This window comes from Xenopus tropicalis, chromosome 4, assembly GCF_000004195.4.
Source record: "Xenopus tropicalis strain Nigerian chromosome 4, UCB_Xtro_10.0, whole genome shotgun sequence".
NCBI lineage: Eukaryota > Metazoa > Chordata > Amphibia > Anura > Pipidae > Xenopus > Xenopus tropicalis.
In genome coordinates, this window is record NC_030680.2 from 85147722 (window position 1) to 85166839 (window position 19118).

The following is a 19118-nucleotide window of genomic DNA, read 5'->3' on the forward strand; positions in this document are numbered from 1 at the left end:
CCTCTGACAATAGATGGGTTACAATCTCTGCTTGGCTGGCTGGCCCATAATAAATGCTTGAAACACATGGTCTGTAGTTTGGGGGAATCTAATTTACTGGCAGGTATTAACAGAATAAGTCACAAACAAGGCTGATACAGTGGCTGATTCCAGCCATGGTACTATCTCCAAGGGGTTTGTATGTTCTGCATGGATTTTTTTTCTGGTTGGTTTCCTCCAAAATTTCAAAAACATACAGGCAGGTTAATTGGCTCCTGATAAAACTAAACATAGTGTATATCAAGTAATGTCCAGGATCATTGCACGCCCCCTCCCACCATGTCAGTGCACAGGAATGAATGCACAAACAAGTCGGCTGCCTAGGGCGCCCGGCTGGCTGTGCCCGGCACTGGGAGCAGGGACTGATGTCAATAATGTACAATTTTTGTACAAACAATGCAGAATATGTTGGTACTGTATAAAAGTACAGGTATAGTATCCCTTATGTGGAAACCCATTATCCAGAAAGCTTCAAATTACAGGATGGCCATGTCCCATAGCAAATAATTCTGCCACACAGGCAGATGATATTGCATAAAAAATCCCTGTGTTTGGGGCGTGCGTCAGTTGAACATATTGTTACTAAAATGATGCTTGGGAGAACAAACTGATACATATTAGTAAACTGCACTGTTTTGCAGTGCTTAATGCAGCAAGTGTATTTTCCATCTGAAATGGAAAGTTTAATATTTAGTTTTAGAAGTGATCATTAACTCCCCCTATCATTTTACAGATGAAAAGCAACCCCCCCCCGACTGTACTTCCGGCTTCTAATGGCATTCTTATGCTGAGGAGATATAAATATCCAGCTATCCAGATATTACAAATATCCAGGTGCTTTGTATGTGCTGATGACAACAAAATTGAAAAGAAAGACGGTAATAATTCTGACTGGTTTTCACTGCAGAAGATATCGATTATTTGTGTGTGGTGAGAGATTTGGAAAATTCAATTAAAGGAGTTGTGCAAAGGTTTCATAAATTTTCCTTCTATACCGTGTACACAGACATTGATGCGTATTAAATCAATGCAGCACTTCACAATATATTTCCTTTGAAACATAAAAATAAATAACATTTAAACAGTTCTGCTTACTACAGAAACAAATTTTATTTTCTGTGAAGCATTTAGTCATGTGCTATCACTGACTCGTACACATTTGCCAGCTGTAACAAATTTTATAGACATTTCCTCCAGAGACACATCTTATGTACTATGAATTTTTAAATGAGCAAATGGTAGAGATGGGCTGTCAGCAGTATAAAAATTGATCAGTTAAAAGATAAAGGCATAAGTAAAGAGATTTGTATGGTAGCCTTAATAGGTTTTATTAAATAAAAATACTATAAAAGCCTGTAATGAATAGACTGAGGATTTTTAACTGTGGTTGAAGTGGAAAAAAATTATTCTGGCACAGTTAGACGAAGATTGGTTTTATATTACCCGAGACTTTTTATGTTCTTTTCCCTCTAAGATCTGCTAATGCAACAGAAAATAGGATCGGAGGCATTACAGGTTGGCGCTTTGATGAAGCTGCTTCGACGTTGGTAAAGAATCCACAACAAGTGCTTTATTCATTTCAATTAATTGCTGCCTAAATGAATAGGTTTGTTTTATTGGGAATATTTCCAGAAGCGACTTTGTGGGCATAACAGCAGCTGGAAGTGTAGCAGGCACGAAATGCTATCTGTTGTGCCACAAGGGTCCCTGCTGTTCAGTCAATATTATCAGCTCTTGTATAGTGCCTGGCTTGTGCTCTCATCCATAGCACTCATCATAATGCACATTGGCTTCATTTCTTTTGCTTTGCTGCTGGTAATTGTAGCTTAATAATAGCTGGAGATCTATAAGATGAACGTCCTGGTTTTATATATAGTCAGGTGATGTGGATCAGATGTACCTACACACACACATACATACATATCAGAATGTGTATGTTGAAATATATAATGGTCATAATCTAGTGGTACTGAGAATATTTACAGCAGCTAATGATGAGTGAAATGCATTGGCAATGGGAAGTGAATAGGCTTTTTTTTGCAGCTACTGCACAACTTTTTTTCTAACTTCAAATGCATTAAAATAAATGGGTGTTTTTTCTCAAGTTTTTTTTTCACTCCAGATGAATTCAAATCAATGGGTGTTTTTCTCACTCCAAATGCATTGAAGTGAATGGGCCTTTTTTTTTTGTCTTTTGGTGAATTTTTGGCACAGTTTTGCACTCTACACAATGAATGCACTGTACTCCTGGGATCCTTTTTTGTTTTTAATATCCTTACTTTAAAAAAAAAATCAGGTTGATAGCATGCAGGGCACTTTAAAACCAACTGGAAGGCAAACAAAATGGCCTACTGCCTCCCACTGACATAAATGCAAAATCTCACTAGTATTTTCCCTCTCAAAATGATATTGGTGGTATAAATACATTGTATCTAAAATCTAAAAATAAAAAAGCTAAACTACTGCTTACCCTACCTGCCCCTCTGATAGTCTCAGAAAAGGGGCAGGAAAACCTGTTGGGTTCAGTCAGGTTAGGATTGGGCACAGGTAGATAAATGTTTGACATGAGCATCACTGGAATGCAACTGTGATTCATAATAAGCATTATTGAAGGAGCAGGTCAGTCAGATCCAGTCTGAAACTGTGCACTGTAGTTTGGGGGGGCTATCCTAAGCTTTAGCTTCTGTGTGCACTTATTCAGCCTCTCCTTACCTTCTGCAATAGCACTCATTGATTGCTGTGAGTGGCCTATTTATATCTTTTGGGTTCCATGCCTTTTGTCCATGCTTTTTACAGCCCATCAAGTAATATTGGTGGGCAAGGCATCTTACAATGCTATGCAACAGCCACATAAGGATATGTACATCTAATGATTTGCCCTTTGTGCACAGCACAAATAATTTTAAAAATTACTTATTATTAAATTAATATACTAGAAGGTATCAATGTGTTGCCAAAGAGGAGATTGATAAAGGTCTCACCAGGGCAGTCACACCTCTTTCATAAAAATGATACCAACCTTTGATACTTTCTTCTAGCACACCACACAATCATGTTTTGTCCCTTTCTGAAGTATCCTCTGTTCCAGCCTAGGCAAGGTACCCAGGCAGCCTCATACCTTTCTGTATTGAGCATGCACCCAACCTTAATTAGCATAGTTGGTACTTCAGAAAGACCATGGCAATGCAGGGATCTAGAAGAAACTATTTTGAGCAGGTATGATATCTACAGAAGAGAAACACTGGGTGTTCAAGGCACCTAGCTATGTTGGTAGCTGCTGAAGTTGGGCAGACGTTAACACAGCCAACACAGAAGTTGGGCAGACTAATACACAAGCTGTGCAGAATATAAATTTATATAAATAAAATCATATTATCATGCTGTGTCATCACTGTCCTTACTTTTTGCCCATCAGCAAGTGTTTTCCCATCTACTGCAGCTAGATATTCTAAAAGCAAACACTCATTACTATATCATTATATACTATATAACCCTCCAACTCCTTGTTGTGTCTTAAATCTGCCAGTTATAATCTATCATTGGCTAAGAGCCTTTAACCCCCTGCATTATATTTAATCCCTCCCAGCCTATAGTAATTCCCACACAGATTTCAATGATAAACCTTCAGCTGCTCTTGTTTACATGCTCAAAAACTGTCCCTGATCTCAGACCCACAAGAGAGAAAGGAGTATAAAGTCTATGTGACAGGTCCCTTCTGGCTCTCTCCTAAGGCCATACCATTGCTTGGGACAAGAGGGTAGCCTGGCACCCAGAATATAGTAGGCTTATTACAATATCTAACTACACACCACAATTAAAAGGATGCCATGTTGCACATTACAGGCACAACTGACCATTCTTCAATAATATATCTTTCGTATAGAGATATGCCAACCTGTGATCTGGGTGTATCTGGGCTCTGTCTGTCCCCCCTCGTGGCCATGTCCCTGACCCACCCCCCAATTGTGCTCCCTGCTAGGCTGCTTTGGAAGATTTTGGTGATGTTTCTGTGCATTTCACAGAAGTGGGTAAGTAAGGGTTTGTGTACACATGGCTATTGAAATATTTAGATTATCATGGATATATATATATATATATATATATATATAGTAACACAGTATCCATTAAACAGTAGCATACAATAAGGGCTACCATTGACTGGTCTAGTGTTATTAAAATTATACAAATAAGCATCTGGTCCATCTCAAAGCTTTGTCTTGACACTCCATGACTCCCTGCATGTATAATATGTTACAGTTAAACTTTATTTTAGTTGACGAGTGCTTTGTAACTGTATGTTTTTAATGCTTGTTGTGCGTTTACTTTATAGGCATACAGTTGGACACGCGTTCCTTCAAATTTTGATTTCTTGTGGTAGGAAACATTTAATATCAAACATCTGAAAGGAAAAGTGTCTTTGGCTTGGACATAAAATTGCATCTGCCTCGATCATCTTAAAAGGAAAGAAGAAATGCTTGTAAATCAATCTGCCCAGCAAATACCAGTTATGGATGCCTCCAAGCACTGGGCAGGTGCACGCCTAGATATAGTTTCTTGCATCTAATTTAAACTTTACACTGTACTCAAGCAGATAATCTCAATGTAAATAACACATTTTATGGATATAGGACTTGATATCCTGTGTTTTGCAGAATCTTCCTACTAACCTTTATGATACAATATTATTGATAAATGGAAACGGGGTGCTATGTAACATAGCTGATTTTGAATTCATGCCAAATACACAGTTTGCTTTACAGAATGTAAATGATAAAAAGATGATTTTCTCAGGTTGCACATATTTAACATAAAAATAATTCAGCCAAAAAAATTGGTATTAGTGTTATGGAATAACCATGTAAATATGCATTGCTTCCCCTACTGGTCACTGGCCTCTTCTTCTAGCGCAGAAACCTATTTCCCGTAAAGTCTTGCTCTGTTAATTAGTGTTTGCAGGCTGCCCTGCAATGCAATATGGGGACATTCAGAGAGCGAAGCCACAGTTATACTAACTAGAGTCTCAGCTTTCAGATACTGTACTTTACTGACCAAGTTCCATACTTGACCTTGCAGATCAAGCACAAAGGTTAAAGATTTTACAAAGTTTAACAGCCGGCAATAAAAAGGCTTTTTATGTTTCATTAAGCTTGAATCATCTTTTCAGAAATAAAGAACATTGCTACATTCAGATTTCATTCCTGTTCCTTATAATAATAATATGTTGTTTTCTAGAATGAATGGCCAACATGCAGGGTAAGCAGTTTGTTTCCCTAAGTCACTCTGTCATCCTAGGTGCTAAGGTTATCCCAGCTTTAGAACTAGGGTCACTCAGAAGGCTAATTAATTACACTGAAAGATCAGTTTCCATTTACACTTCCCACTAGAACCTCTTCCACTGTTTCACCATAAGTAAACCCTGACTCCTAATGAGCATAGATGTTATTCTGTAGAGACATCAGGGCTTACTTATTTACCTTGGGCTGCAACTGACCTAATAATTGGCAATGGAATAACACTCTAAATGTGGCCACGCATGGGCAGATTTCAGCTGCCGATTTGGATCTGCCCCTGTATGTATCATAAATTGTGACCCATAAAAGTTGTGGGTTAGCAAATGCCCCCCTAAATCTCATCTGTCGCTTAACTCCCCAGATTTCCAACTTGTCCAGAACCCCCTGCAAAGATGCCACATCCTGGGTGGAATTAAGTAACCTGAAAAGGGTTGTGTCATCTCCAAACACAGATACATTGCTTACAAGGCCAAGAATGCCTTAATGTCATTAATAAATAAACTTAGTAGAACTGGACCCAATACAGAACCCTAAGGCTCCCCACTACAAATCCTACTCGATATAAAGAATTAACATTGCCAGCAAGTTTTTTATTGATGTACAAACAACATTACCAAGACCAGCAGCCCTTAGCTGAGAAAGCAACAATGTGCCACTGTATAAAATCCAAGTAGACAACTTCTTCTCTGTCCAAGTTTCTACTTACTTCACCATTAAAAAGCAATTGAAATAAAATCTGAAACTCAGTAACTTATTAGGCTATCAATGTCACACCTTATGGATTTTTGTACCAGCCCAAGGCCACCTCAGCCCCAGTAAAAATCTGAGCTTTCGAAGAAGCCCCCAGTAAATCCCCATATTTTAGCTGATTCACAGCAAATACTCTGGGTTGCTGTCAGTCACCTGAGCTTAGGGACTGATACACAATATGCCACATATATATGCACAGTATGAAATTCCTATTACAAGGCTTATTAGTACCGGTAATTAATTTAGATTTCCATTACATGGAAGCATAGAGACCAGTACATTCTGCATTACAATTGATTAATAACCAACCCTGTAGCATCAGCTTCTACGACCAATGTAACCTCACTTTTTGCTGTTATTTTGATGATTTCTGACCTCCTCCAAGCTTAGCTTCCCAACAGCAGAGAACCCTTTGTATGTACAGTAACGATAACCTAACAAAATCCAATATGGTAAGCCTGTATCATTATTGTTATTGGGCTGCTGAACCTTGGAGTTCTTACAAGAAGGTAAAATGTAAAATACAAAATTTCTAGACATTAGGTATTAGTTATCCTTTAAAGCAGTGATTGTTATTTCATGTCTTTTTTGCAGTAGAATCCATAAAGACATTTTCTATGAGCTGTTTTTAAATCTTCAACTAAAACTGCCCACAGTTTGGTTTTGGTGGCTAAGTAGTTCAGTATTGTTTGCTTTAGTCCTTGTCCCCTGATCGCTACTCCTTTTGATAAGTTCAATCATGCACATGTTACATGTGTAAATTCATGCTATTTAATCTTTGCTGGAAAGGCATAACAATTGGCATATGATATATTCAATTTGAAAGCCCATTTGTTTTTATTGAAAATTGCCACCTTGTTACAGGATGATACAGTTCTCCATATTTCACAACGGACAGTTCACAAAGTATTACTTTTTCAATTAGCAATTGGCTTAAGTAGTCAATGACATCTTGAGGTGCACAGGGGCCATTCAGAGAACCCCACTTTATTCTAGTAGAGTTTTGCTGGCATGTGAGGTTGTGTGGATTGGATACAAAATAACCTTTACTAAAACTAAAATTTAAAAAAACATTAGTTAAATGAATAGGGCTTTTACTGAACATACTTTTTGCCTGTTGTTTTAACTTTAAAATATGTATGTTTTCTGCTATTTTTTCTGTAAACAAGGCAAAATCTAAAATTGATTGTAAATACATTTGGCCTAGAATATAATATTTGTTATTGGATAGAAAACTGGCTGAAGGATACAAAGGAATGGTGGTAAATGGAACATTTTCCAATTGGGCCAGTGTTGTTAGTGGAGTACTGCAGGGGTCAGTCCTGGGTCCTTTGCTTTTTAACTTGTTTATTAATGACCTGGAGGTGGGCATAGAAAGTACTATATCTATTATTGCTGAAGGAACTAAATTGTGCAAAACTATAAGTTCCATGCAGGATGCTGCCGCTTTGCAGAGCGATTTGACAAAATTAGAAAACTGGGCAGCAAACTGGAAAATGAGGTTCAATGTGGTCAAGTGCAAAGCACTTTGGTAGAAATAACATCAATGCAAGTTACACAATAAATGGTAGTGTGTTGGGGAAATCCTTATTTGAGTAGGATCTGGGGGTTTTTGTAGTTAACAAGTTGTCTAATTCCAGGCAGTGTCATTCAGTGGCTACTAAAGCAAATACAGTGCTGTCTTGTATAAAAAGGGCATTGACTCAAGGGATGAAAACATAATTTTGCCCCTTTATAGGTCCCTGGTAAGGCCTCACCTTGAGTATGCAGTGCAGTTTTGGGCTCCAGTCCTTAAGAAGGATATTAATGAGCTGGAGAAAGTGCAGAGACGTGCAACTAAACTGGTTAAGGGGATGGAAGATTTAAGCTATGAGGTGAGACTGTCGAGGTTGGGGTTGTTTTCTCTGGAAAAGAGGCGCTTGCGAGGGGACATGATTACTCTGTACAAGTACATTAGAGGGGATTATAGGCAGATAGGGGATGTTCTTTTTTCCCATAAAAACGATTAACGCACCAGAGGTCACCCTTTTAGATTAGAGGGACGGAGCCAGTGGCGTAGCGAGGGGGGTGCCGAGGGGGCCATGGCCCCGGGCGGCGTATCAGAAGGGGCGGCGGCAATCACCATGATATTTAACGTACCCCCAACAGACCATCGGCGGCGGTTCCTTCTCTCTTATGGCGCGGCAACAGGCGCTTTTATAAGGTTGCGCCCGTGCGTATGACGTCACACGTCAGCGACGAGGCGCAACCTTATAGAAGCGCCTGTTGCCTGTAAGAGAGAAGGAGCCACCGCCGGTCTGTTGGGGGTATGTACTATGGGGGAAATTGGGGGCACTGTGTGGGGGCTACTGTCTATGGGGAAATTGGGGCACTTTCCATGGGGGGGGCCAGGTCTTTGTGGGGTATTGTGTATGGAGGCACTTCCTATTGGGGGCACTGTGTATGGGGCAATTGGGGCTCTGTGTATGAGGGCACTTTCTATTGGGGGGCAAGGTCTTTGGGGGGTATTGTCTATGGGGACACTGTGTATGGGGCAATTGGGGCACTGTGTATGGGGGCACTTCCTATTGGGGGCACTTTGTATGGGGCAATTGGGGGCACTGTTTATGGGGGCACTGTGTATGGGGGCACTTTCTATTGGGGGAACTGTGTATGGGGCAATTGGGGCACTGTGTATGGGGGCACTTTCTGTGGGGGGGGCAAGGTCTTTGGGGGGTACTGTCTATGGGGGAACTGTGTATGGGGAAATTGGGGCACTGTGTATGGGGGCACTTCCTATTGGGGGCACTGTCTAAGGGCAATTGGGGGCACTGTGTGGAGGGGGCTGCTTTTTTTATTTTGTCTATTTTTTTTAAGAATAACTAAATAGAGGGGCGGCAAATTTCCGGTCGGCCCCAGGCGACGAAAGCCCATGCTACGCCACTGGACGGAGCTTCCATTTGAAGCAGTGTAGGTGGTGAGGGCAGTGAGGTTGGGGAATGTCCTTCCTAGTGATGTGGTAATGGCAGATTCTGTTAATGCCTTTAAGAGGGGCCTGGATGAGTTTTTGAACAAGCAGAATATCCAAGGCTATTGTGATACTAATATCTACAGTTATTATTGATGTTGGTATATATGGTTTATGTATGTGTTGGTATAGATAGGTCAGTATAAGTTTGTGTGTGCTGGGTTTACGTGGAAGGGTTGAACTTGATGGATTCTGGTCTTTTTTCAACCCTAAGTAACTATGTAACCAGTTATTTCAGGAGCAATCAAAACAACTCACCAGTATACTGAGAACTATATCAGGAAATCACTATATAACAAATCACAAGGTCTACTTTGTATGAGATTTTGCCATTTAGTGCAAGAAAACACTAAACTCACACATATTTCCTAATTCAAATAATAGGCTAAAATATATTCATCACAAGCCCTGTGTTATTTTGAAATCCTTTGTATTAGGTAATAAGGATTCATACAGGTCATAGTGCCCAGTGCAGAACAAATTGTGAATGGAAATGAACTGCAGGTTAAAAGAGAACTAAATCCTAAAATGAATATGGCTAGAAGTGCCATATATTTTGAGAAGCTAAGAAGAGGACAGGAATGGGGTTAGTACAAAGTCAATGCAGATATGTATATGGCAAGAACCAGGATTAACAAAAAAATATTCCTTGCTCAAAAGAAAGACAGGGAAGGAAAAATATTTGGAAAAAAGTTTTAAATGATAAAAAGTGGGGCAAATGCACAGTGAAGGAGGAAAAAGAAACCTGAGAGAGAACGGAGAGAATGTATGTAGAAATGACTAGTGATCAAAGATGTGAATAACATAAGGATGTTCAAAAGACAGGAGTAAAGGGGCAAGTGTTTGAAGAATTGTAGAAAATGCCATAATGTACAGCAGTGCAGTACATTCATTATTGGCAGTGGTTATATATAGACAGTTTCAACTATTTAGCCAGATAAAAATGTAGCAAGTGGATAAGTTCCAAGACATTTTTACCTGTGAGCAACATTTAAATATAGAAAAAGTTGGACAAGCATAAACATAGTTCCTATGGTGACCTATTTAGGCTGTGGTTGGTTATTTGGTAGCCTAGTGTGGACTGGCAGACTACAGAAGGCTCTGTTTGGCAGTAAAAATGGTCTTTATTCCTTCAAGCCATAAATTCAAAAATAAGCACCTGTTTTGAGGCCACTGGGAACAACAGCCAAGGGATTGGTAAGCACATGAACTGTGGATCATTATCTTTTGTTAAACTGTTAAATTACTACAATAATACATTCCAAAATGTAGTCCACATTATACATTGCTACATGTAAGTTTGTATTTTAAGCCATCATTTAATAAAAATAGCAATAAACAGAGCTTTCTTTCGCCGCCCCTTCCCTAAACAGATGCTACTGAGCACTCCACTCCAGAATGCAGCATATTCCTCAGCCTCTCCAGTGCCAATGAATCATAAGCAGTTTCAGTATCTACTGTATGATACATCTGCACCCACATTGGCCTTTGGGAAAGTAAAATCTATTCCATTGTACACAGCAGGCGATCAGTGGGAGTTTCTTGCTAAGCTATTTAAGGGTTTGCTGTAGAGAAATCTGTTCTATTTGTTCTACTGCAAGAAGAAAACAAATAGAAAAGTCTTGATGTCTCACAAATACATGACTTTGAGATCACACATCCCACTCTCTAAGTATTTATGTACATTCCCTTACAAAAGCTGCTCAGTATGAGAGATTAAACAATTGTCTTTCTCCTCCTCTTGGTACAAACAGCCCATTGTAGAAAGGCAGTAGGTGTAATTGTACACAACGGCAATGGGCAATATAAAAAAGTTGACACAAGTGAAATCAGATGTCTGATTAACTGTCTGAACCTAAGGACACTGAGTGCTTTATGCCAAAGGGTTACTGGAGATTCAAATATATTGTAATCAGAATATAGCAGAATATCACAAAGCTTTTATCAGACAGATAGTTTTAACAGGCAGTTAGTGATTCATTGTCAGCTTCTGTCTGCAGTGGCGTGGAACAGATATTTTATAAATATAAGCCCCATTAACAAAAATTTAATTTTAAAGCACAGCTACGAAAGCAACATGTTGGCCAGTTTCCTGCCAGTAGGATTGTGTATGGCCATTAAAAATATGTAATAGAGTAGAGCTTAGGTCACTGCTTGTCTATTATTAAAGAAGTTAATAGGGAGAAAAAGGAAAGCTTTTAAGAAATATAAGTCAGAGGGGACTGTAGCTGCGTTTAATGATTATAAACACTATAACAAGTGTTGTAAAACAGCAATCCAGAAGGCAAAGATAGAAAATGAGGAGCGCATCGCGGCCGCGGCCAAGACTAACCCCAAAAAGTTTTTTAAGTATATTAATAGTAAAAAGATGCAGGTTGAGGGTGTGGCCCCATTGAGTTATAGTAACAATATGGTTACAGTGGATACAGAAAAGGCAGATGTGCTTAACCAGTTCTTTTCTTCTGTGTATACAGTAGAGGAGCCAGTGGGACAAGTCCCACCCAATAGCTGCACTGTTGCCTCAGCTCCAAATACACAGTGGTTGGCACAGGATATGGTGCTTAAAGGGTTACACACGATAAATGTAAACAAGGCACCTGGGCCAGATGGAATACACCCTCGGGTACTGAGAGAGCTAGGGGCAGAATTGCAGTGGCCCTTGTTTCTGATATTCTCAGACTCTCTTTCATCAGGTATGGTACCTAGGGATTGGAAGAAGGCGAATGTCATTCCCATATTTAAAAAGGGAGTAAGATCTCAGCCTGGCAATTATAGGCCTGTAAGTTTGACATCCGTGGTGGGCAAGTTATTTGAAGGCTTGTTAAGGGATCACATTCAAAATTATGTAGTGGAGAATGGCATTATGAGCAGTAATCAGCATGGCTTTATGAAGGACAGGTCATGTCAGACCAATTTAATTGCTTTTTATGATGAGGTAAGTAAGAAGCTGGACAGTGGGGATGCAGTAGATATAATCTATTTGGATTTTGCCAAAGCATTTGATACCGTTCCCCACAAACGACTGCTTTCTAAACTAAGGTCTATTGGTCTTAGTGAAGCCGTTTGCACATGGATAGAAAACTGGCTACAGGATCGGGTACAGAGGGTGGTTGTTAATGGCACATTCTCTACTTGGAATAAGGTCCTCAGCGGGGTCCCTCAGGGTTCTGTACTGGGTCCACTTTTGTTTAATTTGTTCATAAATGACTTAGGGGAGGGTATTATAAGCAATGTATCAGTGTTTGCAGATGACACAAAACTCTGCAGACCAGTCAATTCTATCCAGGATGTGACATCCCTGCAGCAGGATCTTGACCAACTGGCAATCTGGGCAGCTAAGTGGCAGATGAGATTTAATGTGGATAAATGTAAGGTCATGCACCTGGGATGTAAAAATATGCAAGCCCCGTATACCCTTAATGGGACTGCACTAGGCAAATCCATAATGGAGAAGGACCTTGGAGTCCTTGTAGATCAGTGATCCCCAACCCTTTGGATGTTGCTCCCAGTGGCCTCAAAGCAGGTGCTTATATTTGAATTTCAGTGTAGGAGGCAATATTTGGTTGCATAAAAACCCAGTGTAAAGCCAAACAGAGCGTTCTGTAGGCTGCCAGTCAACATTGGGGCTACCAAATAGCCAATTATAGCTCTTATTGGCACACCCAGGAACCTCTTCCATGTTTGTGTTGCTCCCCGAAACTTTTTCCATTTGAATGTGGCTCACGGGTATAAAAGGTTGGGGATCCCTGTTGTAGATAATAAACTTGGCTGTAGCAAGCAATGCCAGGCAGCAGCTGCAAGGGCAAACAAGGTTTTGAGCTGTATTACAAGGGGTATAGATTCACGGGAGGAGGGGGTTATTCTTCCCCTTTACAGAATGCTGGTAAGGCCCCATCTAGAATATGCTGTTCAGTTTTGGTCTCCAGTGCTCAAACGGGACATTATTGAGTTAGAGAGGGTCCAGAGAAGGGCAACTAAGCTGGTAAAGGGTGTGGAAAGTCTCAGAAGAAAGACTGGCCAAGTTGGGTCTGTTTACACTGGAGAAGAGGTGCTTAAGAGGTGACATGATAACTATGTATAAATATATAAGGGGATCATATAATAAATAAATAACCTTTCTAATGCTTTATTTACCAGTAGGTCCTTCCAACGGACACGAGGGCACCCACTCCGTTTAGAAGAAGGGAGGTTCCATTTAAATATTCGGAAAGGATTTTTTACAGTGAGAGCTGTGAAGTTGTGGAATTCCCTCCCCGAATCAGTTGTGCTGGCTGTTACATTATATAGCTTTAAGAAGGGGCTGGATGGATTCTTAGCAAGTGAGGGAATACAGGGTTATGGGAGATAGCTCTTAGTACTAGTTGATCCAGGGACTGGTCCGATTGCCATCTTGGAGTCAGGAAGGAATTTTTTCCCCTCTGCGGCAAATTAGAGAGACTTCAGATGGGTTTTTTTTGCCTTCCTCTGGATCAACTAGTAGTTAGGCAGGTTATATATAGGCATTATGGTTGAACTTGATGGACGTATGTCTTTTTTCAACCCAACTTACTATGTTACTATGTATTATTGTTATTTTATTTGTATCCTTTATATAGTCCCTGCCCAGTGGAGATTCAAGTCTAAGGTCCCTATGACATTCACACACTATGGTCAATTTGTATGAGAAGCAAATTAAGAGAGAGAAACAAATATAATGGAAAAGTTATTTTTATAATATATTATATTTTTGTCTCCCAGTCATCATATATAACATGCACAATAAATAAATTAAATAGACTAAGGGCCACAGTAATAGGTGTTTAATGCATCTGTTTTACAAATGGTTTTATTTTTTTCTTAGTTATTTTATATTTAATTACTTATTTGTGAGTTTATCAACCTGACTTAGCTTTAACTTATACACTGATGCTTTCAGTCACTGACAGATAATTCCAGACAATTCCTTTTTGGCTATGTACACAAAATTGTTTGTGCGCACATTTTTTACAAAACTATGTGCTAAGGTCAGAATAAACACAACATTTTCAAAATAGTTTTTTCATTCAATATTCTTTGTGTGCAGCACAATTTGTTGTGTGCGCTGGCCTCAAAATTTTGTGCAAGAGCACAAGCACATAGGATGGAACATTGCATACATAGTAAGATTTGCTTGATTGGCTAGGTTCCTCCAATATTCCCTTGGGTGGGTGGTATTGTGCTAATGCAATCCTTTGGCCAGATATCTGTCTGGGAGGCCTGTCGGAGGGCCCCATACACGGGCAAATAAGTTGTTGAATTGGTCTGAAGGACCCAAATCAGCAGCTTAAAGCAACTGGACTTTCAGAGTTTTCTTCAAAACATTTCAACACTTTGTTTGGTTGTATGCAGTCAAGTTAGTTTGAGAAAGCTTAAGAATAAATCATTTATATCCCAATACTGTAAAGTAAAAATAATAAACCTATTTATAAAAAAAGAAATTTATGAGCATCCACCTTTTGTAGATTTTTTAATAATGGTAACAGTTCCCCTTAAAGGTCTATATTTCTACGATGTAATAAATCCCTGCATTATGGCTCCTAAGGCTTTAATCTATTAAGCTGCATGTTTATGAATTTTGCTAAAAACTGTTATAATATCTTAAACTAACCAGGCCGGATTTGTTGGCTGACCACAAACGCCAGGACCTAGGACAGCAAAGATCCAGAGGCTTCATGCTGCATCTGCAGCCAGTGGGGACTTGATGGGAGATTTTGACATCTTAAAGGAACAGTAACACCAAAAAATGAAAGTGTATAAAAGTAACTAAAATATAATGTGCTGCTGCCCTGCACTGGTAAAAGTTGTGTGTTTACTTCAGAAAGTCTACTATAATTTATATAAATAAGCTGCTATGTAGCCATGGAGGCAGCCATTCAAAGGAGAAAAGGCCCCAGCACATAGCAGATAACAGATAAAACACTATTGTATTCTACAGAACTTATCTGTTATCTGCTATGTAACCTGTGCCTTTTCTCCTTTTTTCCAGCTTGAATGGCTGCCCCCGTGGCTACACAGCAGCTTATTATATCAATTATAGTAGTGTTACTGTAGCAAACACACCAGTTTTACCAGTGCAGGGCAACAGTGCATTATATTTTTATTACTTTAATGCTCTTTCATTTTTTGGTGTTACTGTTCCTTTAAAGATGCAGGGGTGCGAGAGTGCAGAGGGGCTAGGGAGCCTACTCCTGTAAAATTCAGCCCTGAAGCATGAACATCTTGTTTTGCACATCTCTTGCCTAACCTAGGCTTTCTAAAGATGCTCATATTTACCTACAGTTTCAGACATAGATTCAGTGCTGGCATCTGACTTCTCCAGGCAAATGATAAAGAAACTTTGCCAAAATTTCAAGACATCAATACTAGACCTGATATAAATAACTATGGGCTATACTTAAAATGGATAAAACTTTGTGGACATCTTCCTTTGAAGTAAGACCACCCCAAAGTACCAGTCTTTGGGGGTGGGCTTGGATTTGCCTGAATCCTAAGATTTTACCAAAACCAAGTACAAATAAATAGATTCATATTACTTTAAAGAAGATTTAACTAACAAATTATATAATTTTTCTCCTTATTTTTAAGTCTGACAGATAAGGGTTAAAGGGAAAACTGATTGGCAGGTAGGTAGAAATTCTAATGCCAGAATAGGATTAGATCAGCATCTGCTTTGATACACAGCCTTGGTTATTCCAGCGGTGGCCTTGCTGATTTCAACTCTACTATACAGACCAATGATACTGGAAATGATAAACAGCCTTTTGTGAATTTATAACAATGATAAAAGCAATAGCAAGCATGAGTTGCCAAGAGTTGCAACTACTCTCTGATCGACTCGCTGCTGAATTCAGTGTTTTTGTTCAACAAAGCTCATACATTGCATATTTGACTATAAAAGTAGTTTAAACAAAATTACAGATTTAGATCCAAATATATATGAATATTTAGACAATAGCCATCAGTACAGAGTTTGCAGTAGCTGTGTGTATTAGCAGTGCAGGGAGTGGTACATATTGGCCTTATTGGATCGATTCTGTACAGAGCATGTTCCCCCCGCTCATTAACAACCACACCTCAATTACATATAAATGCAATGTGCCGTTCCTTAGTCAGCATAAAATGCCCTTAATTTAGAGACATAGTCGATTCGACTAATATTTACTAAAAAAAAGTCGCAAGGAAAAGTCACTGAGAAAAGTAGTAAAAAACTCAAGTGAAAAAAAAAGCCAAATCTGTAAAGTTTTGAGAAAAAGAAATGCCCTTTGCCATTGACTTCTACATGAACTCGTTAAGTTTAATCTGGCCAACATCTCCTTTCTGTTTCCTATTTAAAACAGGCCCAATATTATACACTGTTCTGTACTAACCTTTAAGGGTTTTTTGAGTCACTCAAAAAGTTTCTGAGTTGTCGCAGTGTGGATTTACTCCCCACTAATTAACCAATTTAATTTGTCCCTGTGCCCGATATATGGTAGCTCTGTGCAAACAATGTGGGGCATAGTGGTCTCCTTTTTCCATTATGTTACATTTTTGTCTGACCCCATGACAATAACACTGCCATGGTTACTAGGTTACCTCTCTTTTTGTATGGCAGATGGCTACAAAAATAAGGAAACTTTACCATTCTCAGGGTGTTTAGATTCTGTGAGATTATCCACCCTAAGAGTTTTGGTGAATGCTGTGGATAAGGATGAGGAAGTAATTTCAAAAGATTGTTATAACACAGAAGAGATACATTGGAGTTATATTATGTGATGCATTGGAAAAAGGAGATGATATGCAGAATGTAAGAGATAATTAAACAGTAATTATGCCCTCAAACTTTCCTGCAGAATTGTGTCCCAATGATGACATAATGCCACAAATCTTAAGTTGATAGGGCCCATGCCTAATATCAAAATTAAAGGGCTATGGAAGGGGAGGATATATTGTGGCCAGCCTGTCTGAGGGACAATGACAGCTTAGGCAAGACTAAGGGGGTATAATTATTAAACCGTGTAAGCCAACATCACTGGGGATGTTACCCATGAAAAGTTCATAATAAATGAATGCAACCCTTAAAAAGGGGGTATTTAAACAGTTAGTTAGTCTTCTGCGAGTTAAGTTCAGTAGCCTATACTGAATTCTGAAAGGTGAGGGGTGCCATTAATGGCCAAGAGGAGTAGTAGAAAGGAACAATGGGAAAGTAAAATATTGTGCCACCCACATTTATATAAACAGAGAAAATCTCTTTATGCTTATTTCAGAATTCCTTTCTTCCTAGTCTTCCAGCCCTGTTGATTTAGCACATATTTAAGGTCAGCCATTCAGGGTAGTGAAGAGGTCAGGAGTTAAGGAAAAGCTGAAACGTGAGTACTGCCAGCAATATCCCAGGGTTAGATTGTCTGTCGATATGTTGCAAATGTATCTTAGCACCTAACACTCATCCCTTAGATATGGCATTTATATGTGGGCTCTTACTTACATATAAGAAAGCTTGTGTGTAATACAAGCAACTCTAATATTTTCAGTATTTGAACAGTGTATATCTTTGTGAATAAAGAAGTATGGGGTTTCTTTTGGTAGGAAGGAAAGATTACTTAAATGCTTTTTTAGCAATGTTTTCTTATATGGGGCATTGCTGGCAGGAATAAGACATGATAGGGCACATTCACGTACCTATATGCAGTGTGTAAGTGCAACCGCCATGTTTTTTCCCCACAATTCAGAGATTTTTTCCCACTCATACAGGAGCATTGTGGACACAAATAGGATGTTCTCACAATACAATTGTGTTGTACCTAACGCAGTTACATCTGATTTGCCATCTGCACCCAATTCTTAATGTGCGCGTGTGCTGCGCCTATTGATGCAGGACCCTGTTCCTCTGTGTCACAGCAGCGCCTGATTCAGTACAGAAGGCAAGAAGGACTGAGTGGCGCCAGGTGTAACTATAGGGAAATGCAAAGAACACATTTTGACACAAGTACTTTTAATGAAAGTGGTTTTAAATGAGCCCTAACAACACCCAGTGACAAAGGGGTTTTTTTTTTTTGGAAAAAAAAAATTTTTGGAGGTCTGCTTTGATTTAAAATTCTTGCAAAAAAAAAAAAAAAAAAAGGCACAAGGCCACAGTAAACATGATGAACTCAGAACTAGACATTGTGGGCCCTATTCTAATCTATAGGATCCAGGGGGCATATCCCTGTGTGAGGGCAGCCAGCTTTCAGATGATTGTTGTGAGCTGAGGCACAATGTTTAAGATCTGGGACAAACAAACTGGGGTTTAAGCTCCTAGCTATCATTACAGGTTGCTCAGCTTATACCAGAAATATGAAGGTAAACAACCAAGTAATGGCCAGCCTGCTGTCCTCCCAGAACCTTGGCCAGTTATATTACTGTATGCTCGGAGTTTTAGGTTTTCACTACAACTATTAGAATATGCACTGACTATATAATATTTAGCTTTGGTTGAATCTGAGACTATAACAATCATATCGGCTTTTCCCATCAAAATGCAAGCAGAATTATTCTTTGGACTGACTATTTTTGCAAATATGTTTGAATTGCTTTACTGTGCTCAGGTGCAACATCTCTGCAAAACAATTACTCCTTGCTGACCTGCAAATCTAGCGCTGCTACCATACTACACACACACAGTGGAAAGTCATGCCAGGGTTAAACATGCATGCTCATGCCATTGCAAAACACTCACAAACAGTTGACTGATACTTGGTGTAGTTTCTTTGTGACACGAGGTTATGATGTGACCACCAAGAAATGCTTCAGTAAGACCCCCCACACACTAACAAACTACAGACAGCTGCAATTTATGTCACATAAGTAATTATAGATACTGTATCTTTAGCTACTGTTCTGTAATGCTAGAGTCACACATGTCAATTTAGTTCCAAAAGGGGATTCTAGAGCACTTTCTTCTGCCAAGAAAGTGCTGAGTTTTCACTTGTACTTGCCTCTGAACACCTGACTGGTAACGTGCCAGTATCTACATTGCTATTGGTTGCTCACCACAG

General features: G+C 39.3%; 1 protein-coding gene across 8 annotated transcripts in view; it reads left to right on the plus strand.

The window, feature by feature from the left end:
- itgb3bp (integrin subunit beta 3 binding protein) overlaps nucleotides 1–5227 on the plus strand; it is a 58205-nt gene extending 52978 nt beyond the window's left edge. For 7 of the 8 annotated variants that reach the window (XM_031900886.1, XM_031900887.1, XM_031900888.1 and 4 more), the window contains 3 exons: nucleotides 773–1586; nucleotides 3923–4067; nucleotides 4370–5227. In XM_031900886.1, coding sequence (XP_031756746.1) covers nucleotides 773–813 — 41 coding nt within the window. In that variant the 3' untranslated portion in view covers nucleotides 814–1586; nucleotides 3923–4067; nucleotides 4370–5227. The remainder of the gene's footprint in view (nucleotides 1–772; nucleotides 1587–3922; nucleotides 4068–4369) is intronic. The other variant, XM_018093565.2, reaches the window with a different exon arrangement.
- The last annotated feature ends 13891 nt before the right edge of the window (nucleotides 5228–19118 follow it).